The sequence below is a fragment of the Orcinus orca genome, chromosome 17, assembly GCF_937001465.1.
Source record: "Orcinus orca chromosome 17, mOrcOrc1.1, whole genome shotgun sequence".
In the NCBI taxonomy this organism is placed as follows: domain Eukaryota; kingdom Metazoa; phylum Chordata; class Mammalia; order Artiodactyla; family Delphinidae; genus Orcinus; species Orcinus orca.
The window spans coordinates 78388288-78402752 of record NC_064575.1 but is presented as its reverse complement, the minus strand read 5'-3'; the positions used below and the strand labels follow the sequence as shown (position 1 = coordinate 78402752).

The 14465-nt window shown below is 38.4% G+C and overlaps 1 protein-coding gene across 8 annotated transcripts in view; it reads right to left on the bottom strand.

Annotated features, from left to right (window-relative positions):
• The window catches only part of EFR3A (EFR3 homolog A), a 183929-nt gene that overhangs the window by 84308 nt on the left and 85156 nt on the right, over nucleotides 1-14465 (bottom strand). For 4 of the 8 annotated variants that reach the window (XR_004480932.2, XR_004480929.2, XR_007472515.1 and 1 more), the window contains exons 21-23: nucleotides 11399-11502; nucleotides 10839-10888; nucleotides 3416-3506 (exon numbers count right to left, since the gene is read on the bottom strand). Coding sequence is in view for 3 of the 8 variants with exons in the window: in XM_033419772.2 (XP_033275663.1) it covers nucleotides 9795-9987; nucleotides 10839-10888; nucleotides 11399-11502 (347 nt within the window). In the remaining 5 variants the exon portion in view is untranslated. Of the gene's footprint in view, nucleotides 1-545; nucleotides 1772-3415; nucleotides 3507-3568; nucleotides 6367-9724; nucleotides 9988-10838; nucleotides 10889-11398; nucleotides 11503-14465 lie in introns of those variants that run through there. The other 4 variants (XM_033419772.2, XM_033419773.2, XR_007472517.1 and 1 more) reach the window with 3 other exon arrangements.

The window sequence follows — 14465 nt, the reverse complement described above, 5'->3', positions numbered from 1 at the left end:
TGCTTCTGGAATCGCCTTCAATATTTCATAAGGACACGAACTATAGTTCACATCACATCCTTGGTTCTCTGTTCCCATAAATCACGTGTCCTGCAGTGAGACGATACGGGGTCCCTGCCTGCTCCTCAGACAGGCGGGAAAGCAGAGCCTCTGAAGAGTTCGTGTTTGTGACCTTCTCATGGTGTGGAACTATCCTGACGTTAAAGAATTGAAAACCTTAAGAAATCAAAAGGTCGTGGTGCCAAGCCAGCAGCGGATACCCTTCCCTACCTTCCAGGGAAATCACCTGATGAGCACCTTTTGATGAATCCAACACATTGGAATCTTTTTTTTTTTTTTTTTTTTGCGTGGCACGTGGGATCTTAGTTTCCCAACCAGGGATCTAACCCGTACCCCCCGCAGTGGGAGCGTGGAGTCTTAACCACTGGACTGCCAGAGAAGTCCCTCACGTTGGAATCTTTTGAATAATGTGACCTTTTAAGTAACAGCTGAAATTTGGGTCCTCCCAGAAGCGGACCCTTAGACAAGGACTTGAGAGCAAGTGGTTTATTTGAAAAGTGCAGGAAACGCTGAGGGGAGAACAAAAGGATAAGACGGCAGAGGAACGGTAGCCAGTGAAAGCTGCGTTACCAAGGCAGTTGCCCCTGGAAGTAGAATACGCATAGCACATGCGCGCGCGCGCGCACACACACACCCGCTGCGAGAGGAGACAGACGACCTTCTATCAGATCAGTCTTTACTCCCATGGAGGGCGATGTCTCCTGCCTGCTGCACCTGGCGGCCGGAGGCTCTGGAGGCTGAGGAAGCCTTTAGGCAAAGAAATGCAGGTGAGAGTGTCTGGCAATCAGCCTGCAGGCACTACAGCGGTCATGGCGAGGCGGGCCACTAATGGCACTCCCTTCCTTTAACCCAGCAGGTGTGTGCTAAGTGTCCGCTTCCCATGGCCGGCACTGTGCTAGGCTGCCCACACGTATGGTGACTGCCTGCCTTCTCCACACCTTCACCTGAGGCAGCTGAATGTTGCTGAAGGACAAAAGCAACTGACCTGACCCACTTCACTTGAAGCTCATGACCACAGAAACCTCAAATGGACGCTCAACCTTTTCTTAGTAAGCTGAGTTTTCTGCTCTCCAAGACAACTGTTTGGTCCCTTTCCTCCTCTCCTCAAACCTTCCACACCTCCCCTTGCTCTCAGCTGAGAACTGTCCAGAGCGGAAGTGTCTGAGATGTTACCTTATTTGTAACTTAACAAGTTGGTCTGCATTTCATGGATGCTGGCAGAAGATACGAGATGCTTGGGTCAGAGACAAAGGACTTTATTACTTACAGTAATGGCAGTAGCCTGAGTATGATAATTTATGCTGGTTCCTCAAGCCCTGGGCCAATGCAAAGAGGGTCAGGTAACACCTACACACAGGGTGGGTTTCATTACACAGGGAACCTAAAATATTTATTTATTGGCCACAAGCCTGCCTTTTACCCCAGAAAAGAGATCATCTGTATTATACAGGACAAGAAGCATGTCTGTCCTTGGCTCCAAAGGGAGATGCCATCTCTGTGTTCCAAGTCTGTAGGATGTACTATATCCTTAAAAAAGATAATCCAGAATAAAGATAGTGTCTCTGTTCACAAGACATGCAGAAATGCAAGGCACATGGCTACAATGACCTCACCTAATACTCCATTGAGAAAACTGAAGTTTTCCCGTGGGAATGTCCTGATCTTCTTGCCACCAAAGCTACAAAATTACCGGCGGTCTTTGTCTTCCTTCCTGTTTCAATGAAAAAAGTGTTCCTTATCCATGTCAAAGGTCAACCCCTCCACCTACGCTCTGGGTACAGTACCCCCCTATTGCCTTTTCCAGGGCTTGATTCCTGCAAACATTTCCTTTTTATTCTATATCAATTCATCCCTCTCTTCTTCTATATCATTCTAATCAGCATGCAAACATGCCCTAAAGTCTCCCATCTTTAAAAAATCTCTCCCTTGACTCATTAAACTAAGATGGTGGAAACATGAAATTATAAATCTGATGCTCCTAGATTTAATCTTGTCCTTAAATACCACACTAGGTGGTGCTATACTGGGTATCTTTTGCCTGACTTCACATCATCCAACCCTACCTTACTCCAGATCCTGCCGTGATAACCGGTTCCACACAGGCTTCCACCCGCCTCATGCACGGGGGTGGAATCTGACAACGCCTGCCTTCTGCACTTCTACCCTTCGTGCATGCGACACAGGACTTCTCTGAGAAAAAGGCATGGCACGCCTTGGGAAACTGCCCAGCACTCAAGCACACACAATCCAAAAACGCGGGGGAGTTAATGTCAACAGGGCCACCCTTGACCATGAAGAACAGAAGCGGAGCATACATGCTTCCTCAGCTTTCATCACCTGGGTGGACAGTTCTGAGATTATTTCATGGGACTCCTCAGGCTGTCCAGTAGGATGGATCTCCAGTCACCTATGGTGCTGGTAATTCATAAATAAACCCTCTTAATGAGCTTTTTCTCATTGCACTTCACTGGTCCGGTCCCTTGCTGGGGTTCCCTGGAATCACTTCCCAGAGCAATTCCTACATGTAAGCCTTTGTCTTCGGCTCTGCTTTGGGAGAACCTAGGCTAAGTTACTGGCTTCCCAAGTCTGCCTGTGACTCAAAGTGTAAGTACAAGGCGAATGTAATATAGCAAAACTAAGAGGCAGGGCTCGATGCTACACACTGGCTCTGCTTTTTCAATCATGTGAACTTATGTATCAGATGAGAGAACAGGACGCAACGAATTACAGCTGAAAAGAAAACGCATGAGAGAGTGTATCACACAGGCTGCTCATTTTACACCTAAAGAAAACAGGTTCAGAAAACTGGAATGACTGGCCTAAGACTGCAGAACTGAGACAGCTGCCCAGGTTGCTTAAGAAGCTATGCATGGTGAACTCAAGGATTACTAATGACAAACACTGACTCAGTGTCTAGTCTGTGCCACGCAGGCATGACACGAGGAACCTCTTCTAAGTGATTCATTTACCCCTCAACAGACGACCTCTGAGGGCAGAACATACTCTCCTCATTTTACATACTTCAAAGCTCAAAGTTCCGTCACTGCCTAAGGCTACGGCCAGGAGTGGCAGGGTGGGGTCTGAAGCCAGAGCCCATGCTCCTCGTTGCTTTGCCAAACTGCTAAAGGAAGTCCCCGAAGCCCATCTGGCTATGGTGGGCTGTCCTGCCAGCGGCAGGAGAGCAGACCAGGTGGCAGAGGGTACTAGAGAGGAGCTATCGTTTTAGAGAGAGGCTTCATGTAACTTACACAGCAAAGGGGTAGGGTTGAAAATACAAACAGTAAGACTAATGCAAAGGTGGAAACCGTGCTTTCACAGGCACACACTAAGAGCTTAATCTTAGCTTGTATCTTACCACGACTGCAGTTATGGTTCTGATTCTTCCAATGTATGTGAGGATGAATCCGTTTGGCGGCTTGATTTTCACTGAAGTTCTTCATTTTTAACTAAAGCAAAATAGTGAATACGTTTAATTTAATAAATGCAATGGCTATTACAAAAATGTACGTATACAGAAGTAATTTGATTTTGTTTTATTGCTTACATATGAATTGCACAGTGAACTGTTACATTTCAAAAAACTCAATTCATTACATTTAGTACATATATCGGCATGAATAAAACAAATCAGTACCATTTTCAGAAAGGAAGAAAAGAGATATTGAGAGGAAGGGGAAGTTAACTGCTGGTTAAGTACAGTATTATGATTCTAAAAGATAATGAGTTCAGAAGTATTAAGGAAGTGTGTGTGTGTTTAGGTTAACTCCAATGACTATATAAGCAAAGACAACACAAGTATAGGAGGAACATTTCAATGTTAACTATTCAATGTCAAGGAAAAAAATGAATGATATAAGCAACAGTATATAGCAAAAAGAGAATGATTAACAGTTTTTATTAAGAGTTTTAAATATCTACAAAAATATAGCAATACAGTGAACTTCAACACATCCTAAACTTTCAGTATCCAAACTGGCTGTAATATAGTAGGCATACCTATGACGTGCAGGATCTCCTGCAATCTCCTGGAAGGGACAGAAAGCCTAAGAAAAGACCCCTCATTTCTTGGGAATCGTTGTTAACAAGACCAGTTCAGTAATCTAGGATATACAGAAGTCTACTGTGATTTAAAAACAACTACAACAGGAAAAAAATCCCACAAAACCCAAATCTACAGTTTACAAAACAGACCAAGAGGTGTGATAAACATTAACTGAAATGGTTTTCCTTTACATGCTATACATGCATTTTTAAATCACAGAGACACATGAAAGTCTGTAGAGCAAAGTTTGTTTTCCATGAGTGCAAATGAATATATATCTTTTCTTATACTATTAAATTATATATATTTTTTCATACAAAAGCACACAGTGTTAATCTAGAAAATGACATCCAAGTGGATGATGATTGTTTTTGCATGTCCCCCTGCTTAGATTTTTACACAATCTTTCTTTAAAAATACAGAAAAAAAGGGAAATTAAAAAAACGTAAAACTTGGCCTATTAAATGGTGAAACATTTTACCTCGTCAAGAGGTAAAGTTACAGTGACAGCTGCAATGGGGGCAATTTAACCCCCCAAGTGGTGACTGCACTATCACTTGGAAAACAATGTCTTGTTATCAACAGTTAGTAAACCACCCAGGATGTTTGAGTATCATTTGATAGGTTTAAAAAGACTAGGATCTTCTGCAAGATGTTTCAAGATGCTGTACTTTGGTTTAAATATTCAAAAAAATTTTGAGTATGCTTGTTCTATTATTACTTCCTCACTTTTTTGTTTCTACTAAAGGTGCCCAAATAATTGTAAACACCAAGTAATAACATGCCTTTCTTCACTGCAATTTTTCAAACAAAATCTAAAGCTAAAAATGCAATTATTTGTTGGGTTACAATTTTTGATATGTATATTGTTTTATGTAAAAGGGAATCAAATCTGAAAAGGTAGTAGAATTATAAACAGATTATTTCATTAAAATGTCCTAAAAGAATTTTATGAGTTGCAAAGAAAATTGTTCATTTTTGCCATGTGATGGAATTCACTAAAATGTACACAATTTTAAGAACACTGTAAGTCTGTCAGCACATGTAATCTTGGTAGCTTAAATCAATACAAGCTTAAATTGACGATCTATAGCACACTTGATTGCTAAACCCATAGGCACTCTCTTCAAATGTAATATCACAAATCCTAAACAGAGATGCATACAAGTTGCAGTTCAAATCTTACAAACTGAAAGTCCATTCGGGGCCTTTTTTGACTATAAGGATTTAAAAACTGCACAATATTAAAATGTAAATTAATATGCTCTCAACAGAAATCAAAATGTACACACTCTTCACAGGTGAACTAGTAGCTGTTTTAAATGTCTTTTCTTCCTATACTAAATATACAGCTCATTTAATTAATGGAGCCACAGCAAAATACTACTATAATTTCAAAGCATAGTCTGTAAACTAATACATCTAATGATGTAAAAAATATTGCACAGTTCAGTACTCCAAGAGCAAGCTCTGAGACTCTCAAGTAGAACGGTCAAACTTTTGACAGAAAACACGGTATTACAAGAACGAGACACTTTAAAGTCGGAGATTTTAGGGTCATATTCTAGGAATATTACTCAGTAAATGTCATCTCCACAAACAAGGTGAGGAATGACTGTCACATACCGTTACAGCGAACGAACGGAGGGATGCGCACCACGACATCTAGAACATGGGGACCAAGAGCCACAGAACAGTTCTGCTGTTCCAGGATAGGAATATATTTGTATGTTTTTGCTTTTGCAGATAAAGAAAAACAACAGCAATTCTAATTTTAAGCAGTTGCGTAGATGTCTAAGAAATACAGTAGACACTTGATACATCTTCAACCCTCTGAAGGCTTAATTTTTTTTTTAAATTACATGTTTGTGAAAATTTTTAAATATACTATTTAACAATTAATGTGAGACCAATATACGTTCAATTTTAAAAGCCACTGGGAACCTAAAAAGAAATTAACATGGCATAAACCTATCTTCAAAAGTACTCTAAATCATATAATATAGCTGCAAAATATCTAATCTGATATGCCAAGCATTCGGTTAAAGATAAATTCCATCATAATTTTCACGAAGTATGTTAACACACATTAAGTAAACCCTGAAAACTCAGCTTGGCCCTAATTTTTAGGCTTTATGCTGAGGTCTTCGTGAGCCACTCAGTACACACACAGATCTGGAAACTTCATCTCGTAGACCGGGACAGACTGGTATTGGGCGTGCCCAGAAGTAATGGTCAGTGTTCCTGATGGACTGGGAGGAGGGCTGTAAAAGAGCGAGGCATCGTCAACAGGTGCATTGCAAAGCTGTTCACTTCACGGAGCACTCTCGCTACTACCTGCCAGCAGCAGAGTGAGGCTCCTTCATCGCAGGGATCAGTGTGACGGAATTGCGGGCCAGCTACAAGGTGGCATGGCACATAGATCACAGTGGTATCAAGCTGTTTTTAAGTCTACGCTAGACATTCTCCTCTGAATATATGTATATATAATTTTTACAGTGGGATTATGCTATACCCACTCATGTAAGCTTGCTTTGTTTCACTAGTAAAAAATCTTATATATACATATATTAACTTCTTTTGATGACCACTGCATGGTACTCCAATATATAGATATATTATAATTGATTTACTTCAATGGACAGACGTAGGTTCATTTTTCATTATCATAAATAATGCTGACAGGTCTATTTTTTTTTTTTTTTTTTTTTTGCAGTACGCGGGCTTCTCACTGTTGTGGCCTCTCCCGTTGCAGAGCACAGGCTCCGGACGCGCAGGCTCAGCGGCCATGGCTCATGGGCCCAGCTGTTCCGCGGCATGTGGGATCTTCCCGGACCGGGGCACGAACCCGTGTCCCCTGCATCGGCAGGCGGACTCTCAACCACTGCGCCACCAGGGAAGCCCCTAGGTCTATTCTTATACATAATTTTATCCTGTCTCCTTGGTTTATAGTCTTACACACAGAATTTCTGCATCAAAGTGTATTTACATTTTTGAGATTGGTACACATTGCCATAATACTGGCAATTCATACTTTCAACATCTGAGTGTAGCCATCCTCTTACACCATTATAAATATTGGGTATAATCATTCTTTCTTGTTATTTTAATCTTTGGCACTCTGGCAGGCAAAAGGGAATTCATTCTTTCATTTTCACATTTCGGGTTACTACTAATGCTATATACCTTTGTAGATTTAGTATCCATTCTGCGTTTCTTTTAAAATGAATTGTCTATTTGAGTCTACTGCCTGTATTTCTACTCAGATATTTTTCTTTTATCAGTTTCGGAGACTGATCTTTTGTCACATGATACCAATGTTCTTCCCTCAATTCATTACTTCATTCTTATCTCTACCATAGATAAAGATACTGACACTTTCATCATTCAAAAAAGGTCCTTTGTGTCCTCAACCAATTTCTCCCTACTCCCACATACCCATACACATACACCCACATCCAACAGTAACTATGTTCTGATCGCTGTCACTGAAGGTTAGTGTCACTTGTTCTTGAATTTCACATGGTCTATACAGCCTATAGGAATGGTCCATACAAGCTATACTCGTTTATGTTTGATTTCTTTTGCTCAATGCATCTTTTAAAATTTACCCCCAAAATGTGTTCCTTTTTACTGCTGAATAGTATTTCACTGTTGTAAGAGTACCACTATTTGTCTACTCTCTCCCCATTCTCCTGTTGATGGGCATCTGGTAATTATGAAAAAAGCTGCTAAAACATTCATGTACATGTCTTGTTGTGAATCTAAGTTTTCATTTCTCTGGGCAAATACTGAGATATGGGATTACAGGATCAAGAGCAGGTATATGTTTAACTTTATAAGACACTGCCAAAGTTTTGCAAAGTGTACCAATTTATACTCCTATGAGCAATATATGCGAATTCTTCTATAATGTCCAATATACTATTAAGCCCATCCAATGACATTTTTTCTTTCAGATATCATAACATTCAGTTCTTGAACTACAATTTGGTTCTTTTTTAGACTTTCCATTTCTCTCCTAAAATATACATATTTTTTCCTTTAAATTCTTTGATATGTGTGTGTGTTCTTTTAAGGTCATTGTCTACTAATTCCAATAATTGGATCAATCATCTGTGGGGCTGCTTATTCTTTTTCTGTATTTTCCTGCTCCTTTGCATTCCTTGTAATTTTTTTCTTATTGTATTAAGGTCAAAGTGAATGAAGGAACAATGGAAACTGAGATATAATATTGCTTATTTTGTTTCTTTTCTCAAGCATACAAACTCTTTTCTCTATCTGGTAGTTAGAATGAGGCAAATTAACAAGAGGAAATGTATCAAATAGAAACTGAAAACCCTGAAGGTACACTAAGAAGTCTATTTCATTTCTCTGTATCATGTAAGGTACCCAAAACTACTACTTCCTAACTAGGTGACCTTGGATAAATTACCAAACTTCTATGTGCATCTGTTTCTACATTTGTAAAGTAAAAATAATCACTACATCTTTTTAAAATCTGTTGTAAACACTAAATGAAAGAATGCACTTAGCACAGTGCCTAGAACACGATAAGTGTTCAGTAAATAACTATTAGCAGTAAGGCTTAATAAATACAAATTATTATGAGTAGTTGCAGTACCAATGAAACCGAATTAGTCATAATACTTATTCTAAAATATTAAATCCATATAGTTATGATAGTGTGATTAAATGTAACATGGTGGTCTCTAGCAACATTTCTTTTAAGAACATGAGTTATGGATTTGAATTTTGATTATTTCCACTCACTAGCTGGATAAACTTCAGCTAGTTACTTTACTTCTCTAAGCCTCAGTGTCTTTACCTGGGGTGGGGGGAGAAAGGATCTACCTAACTTTTCAGGACTGTGGGGAGGATTAGTAAAAACAACAGATATAAAGCAGCAGATATTTACTGTTACAATTAACAGGCATCAAAGAAGCTGTGGACAGGGAGTGTTGCCTGCCATTCCAGCTCTGCAAGATCAAGCCATCAGCCACTGCAGTCGCCTACAATGGTGCGCCCTGAGGGGAATTCAGGATGGAGAAAAACAGGGAGCATCCTGTTCTTTGGATACTGGCCCTAAACATATCTAAGGAATAATTTAAGTTAAGATGCATATCTAAGGAATAATTTCAATGAACCCAGATCCTTGCACCTTCCCATGCATAGAAAAGCACTAAAATCATCAACCTCAGATGTCTGCTCTTTGTGATTAGCAGTCATCTTTTGATGTTTGACTACATGGTTTTTTCCAGCCAAAAACTCCTATATATCCTGGCTCCTCCCTTACCTCTTCCGGGCAGTTCCTCAGAGCTACCTGAGAGGCTGTCTCCCGGGCCATAGTCCTCAGCAAGGTCCCCAAATAAAACTTAACTCTCAACTTTTAGGTTGTGCGTAAATGCCCACACCCAGCAATTTTCTCTGAATCTAAGGTATAGAGTATATTGCATATTTTAGTCTGATTCTCTGTTCTGAACTTTTATAAATGAGTGATTCTCAACTTAGTCGGGGGGGGCAGTATTGGTGGTAAATGCCTAGAATAAGATGTTAAAGTGATGAAAACATGCTTTGCGTATGAAGGCAGAAAAAAGGCTGGGGGAAAAAAAGCAACTGATCTCGAGCATCTACCTGTTTATTCTGTTTATAAGGATACATACAGGGTTTGAAGCAAAACAGATTTAGTTAATCAAGTTGAAAATATAAAAGATACGGCAATGTAAAAAAAAATTTCAGAAGCACAATTTCTGTCTACGGCTCCTTTACTGTGCCACATTATACACAGACCAGTCTCCACACTGAAGTCAATATAAGAATATGCAGAGGTTCTTTCCTTAGGTGGAACCTGGAGTTTTTCTCTCCCTCTGTCATGTGCTTCATTACTTAACAACCAATAGACACAGAAAAACCGATATTAGATACCTTATGTTTTTGGAGCATAAGATACAATCGTTCAATGGTATCCACAGGGGACTGGTTCCTGGACCCTCCACACAGACCAAAATCCTTGGATGCTCAAGTCCCTTATATAAAATGGAGCACTACTGGCATATGACCTACACACATCCTCCCTTATACTTTACATCGTATCTAGATTATTTATAATATCTAATACAATGTAAATGCTATGTAAATAGTTGTCAGCATGCAGCAAATTCAAGTTTTACGTTTTGGAACTTTCTGGGAATTTTTTTTTCCCCAAATATTTTTGATCCACAGTTGGTTGAATTTGCGAATGCAGAACCTGCGGATATGGAGGGCCGACTATAACTAATAACAGGACACAAATAGACATGACTTAGGAAAACTCAAGTAAAATTTAATAATTCAAGTGAGCCATCTGCATAGGTAGAATCCTTATTGCCCTGGAAAGAACTATGAGGTTGAACCATATAAAACTGTAGTTTTTATAGGTCACAATGGTTAAATCTGAGAAATTACCTTTTTAAACATATCATTAGAATAAGAGTCTTCCAATTACTCAAATGTCCTTATAGGACCATTTTAAAGGAATAAATGGTCTAAAAAGGAAAGGTAGAAAAGCTACAAGCCCCCTGGACAAGAAATGGTATCAGACAATCCAGTAAACAGAAAAACCACTGAGATAGAGACCTGTATGATCTTGTGTTTACCCTAAATGAAAAGCACAATTACTTAAAAAGCCACAAATTTATAGGGATCTAATGGTTTCTGTTTTGTTGCTTTATTGCTCTTGTAGTATCAAAACTCTTACCGTATGGTGAGTTCCAATATTTGAGCAAGTCTGTCATGAAGAAAATTTGCCTACAAAGGAGAAAAAAAAAAATGTTAAGAATGGATCTATTATTTTCCAAATACCCATATGTAATAATACAAGTGTGATTTAAAGGACAAAGCATAACTCTAACTATTAAACTGATGGTACAGAATGCTTTAATGTTTTGGTTTTATCTGTCTCATACACTGGAATTTAATGTAAAGTTTCTTTTATTCCTTTCCTAGTCTCACTGGTAAAAACAAAATCGATAGCCACACAAAATACCTACAGCAAAATCACTGAAAACCACTGCAAAAACAGTTTCAAAGCAATAACAATCGTTAACATTTGGGATCTGCCATTCCCATCAGCTGACATTACACAAAAAAATTATTTAGGCTTCACAGCTATGTCTTCAGCTTTCAGTCCCTATCAAATCCACTACCTTGTGGATTCTGTTGATCTGCCTGAAGCCTGGAATCTACCTACCAATTACCAGGACAGTGTCCACAAAGTCGAAGTCCACCCCCCGCCCCCTTCACCATGTGTTCACTTACTTTGGATTCACACTGTGCTGCTATTTCTTCAAAAGGTGCTTTCTGGAATTTCTCTATCACTAGACGTCTCTTTTCCTTTTCCTGTTCTTCCATTCCACTGGTATCTATATAAATGTTTAAAAAGACCCATTAAAAGGAATACAAAAATTTCATAGAACCTTGCCAATGACCATAAGAGCAAATGATCTATAAATAAAAAATAAGGGTGATTTATAGGACTACTTGTATAGGGAAAAAAGCAAAAGGTGTGACATCCTTGAAGTGTCTTAGTTAAGGCTAGAAAGCCCAGATATAAAAAAATTTAAAAACTACACAGCACAAAACCCTTTCTCATAAGACTACCTTTGTCTCTCTTACCAAATAAAAGCAGAAGTATGACAACTTCCTACAAGTTCAACAACTTCAAGGCCCTTCCTGAAGGACGATTCTTTTATTAATAATCATGCCCTTGCACATATGAGGTACTAAATTAAAAGTCTGCTAAACTTGATAGTGAATGGTGTGATTGAAATATAGATAGGGTCATGCGGAACCATGTTGCTTTAGCCTTTTCCATTTATCTTCCACAATTTGAAAAGGGATTTTTTTAAATCTTAAGATGACATGTGGTCTGGCCAAAGTTTGTGAGATAATAAAATAATAAATGTCTGTCATTTTGATACATATAATAACTATGTCTATTTGCTTAAGAATCTGAAAAGAAGGCTAATTAATGGCTTATTTATTGATGGTCTACAGTAACAACTCAGTAACTCTTCAGCTTTTTTATTTTTCCTGGTCAAGAATTTCATAAGATGAAACAAAATCTGTTCAAGGTTCTTCAAAAACAAAGCTTCTCTTCAGGTAGACAAACTGTAACAATTAGCTAGTTTTAAAAAATGGATATATCAGGTACAAACGAAATAGGTTTATTTTCCCCCCTCTGAAATTGTGGCAGGTTAACAAAGTTGTCGAATTTATGTACTTTTTCTGAATGACTATAATACAGAATTATGATCACATCTCTCGTGTTCACTAGATTAGGGTCACAAGCTCAAATGTGCCAGAGGCTAGGCAGGAAACATAAATGTTTTAAAAGCAGTAAGAAAAACAGGACTTGGGCAAGATGAGCGTACATCCCTGGTCTTTATTCAAATCCAATTGCTGAAAATAATACTTCTACCTAAATTTGGCCTGCAGGCAGCAAGTTTCTTTTCCATGCATTAGTCCAGTAGTTCTCAAACTTTTTGTTTCAAGACTCCTTTATACTCTGAAAAATTATTAAGAAAGCCAAATTGCTTTCTTTATGCATTACATCATTTGATATTTTCCATATTACAATATAAAAATGAGAGACTTAAAAAATATTCATTAAATGCATTAAAGAAATGAAACCACTATATGTTAACATAAATAATTGTTTCATGAAAAAATAACGACATTTTCTAAAATGAAAAGATTTAGTGAAGAGAATGGCATTGTTTTCTATTTTTGCAAATCTCTTTAATGTCTGACTTAACAGAAGCAGTTGGATTCTACCTGCAGATGCATTCAGTCCACTGCAATATGTTATTTTGGTTGAAGTATATAAAGAAAAACTAAACTCACACAGGTATGGACTGGGAAAGAGTAATTCAATAAATAGCCTTTTCACAGAATTGTAGCTATTTCTTCTTGGACACTACAACAAAACATGACAAACTGTAGTTTCTTAAAAGTTAGTTGCAATATGGAATTTGAAACCTTATTAATGAACTTTTTGTAATTGGTTATATTAACACCTATTGGTCTGTTCTACAGTTTGAATAGAGCTTTACTCATGTATGGTTTTGTAACATCATGCAAGGTCATTTGGAATATTGCTCCACTGATTGATGCAGACCCTCTAAATGTAGACATATTTCACTGTAAAATACTCTTTAAATTCACATTTGTTACTTATTATCACTGATCTCATTAGAAAAGTCTTTAAATAAATATTGGGGAACTGTCAAACTTGCACCGGCAGACATAAGCTTCAAAACTCTAATTTTGTTAAAAAGTGCTAATTTTATCACTGGGAGCAAATACTGTCAGGGTGGTTTTTTTCTCTTGAAGTGACAGCTTCCCTTCAAATACCACAGGTTTTCTTTTTTTTTTAAAGTAAAAGTGACGTTCCTTAAAAAAACCAACTAGTTCTGCTTGCAAGTAAAAGCAATCAAAGAAGTGCTTTGTATGTGCTCCCCAAAGGCATGTATTCATGGGATGAGATTAATAAAATTAATCATTTATACTGATTCTTCAAAGGCATTCTTAAGAGAAATCTTGCCTTTTAAAAGGTGGACTTCCCTGGTGGCGCAGTGGTTGAGAGTCCGCCTGCCGATGCAGGGGACAAGGGTTCGTGCTCCGGTCCGGGAAGATCACACATGCCGCGGAGCGGCTGGGCCCAATGAGCCATGGCCGCTGAGCCTGCGCGTCCGGAGCCTGTGCTCCGCAATGGGAGGGGCCACAACAGTGAGAGGCTCGCGTACCGCAAATAAATAAATAAATAAATAAATAAATAACTGGGGATGTGTGGTGCTGAAGAATTCAATGACCACTAGTACAGTTTGACGCCACTGCCTTCATTCATGTTAATCCATGCAGTAAAAAGGCAAGTAATGTCTTGGTATTGTGCTGCATATGCTTTTTGACTTGAAGGATCCCTTGGAAGAGTCTTCCCCAAAGCTCCAGGGGTCCAAAGACATACTTTGAGAACCACTGCCAGACTGTAAGTACCTCAACATGTCTTATTAAGTTTTAAATGTCTCACAGTATCTTGTACACAATGGGTGTTCAAAAATTGCTTATTAACTTCAATTAATTTTATTTTGGCAAATTTGATATTACAATAAGAAAAAAAAATCCTCTAATGAATTAAGCTGAAAAAGGTCAGATTTTATTTCATGTATGATGGGTACTAGAGTGCTTCACTTCCCTTGTTAATGATTTTCTTATTCTAATATTTCTTAAAAATTGAGAGCCAATTTCCACTCTCTATCGTGAAAGTCAATTTCCACCCTCTATTGCTTTACCAATTAGAAATGAATTGAGATCGAGGCATCATGAG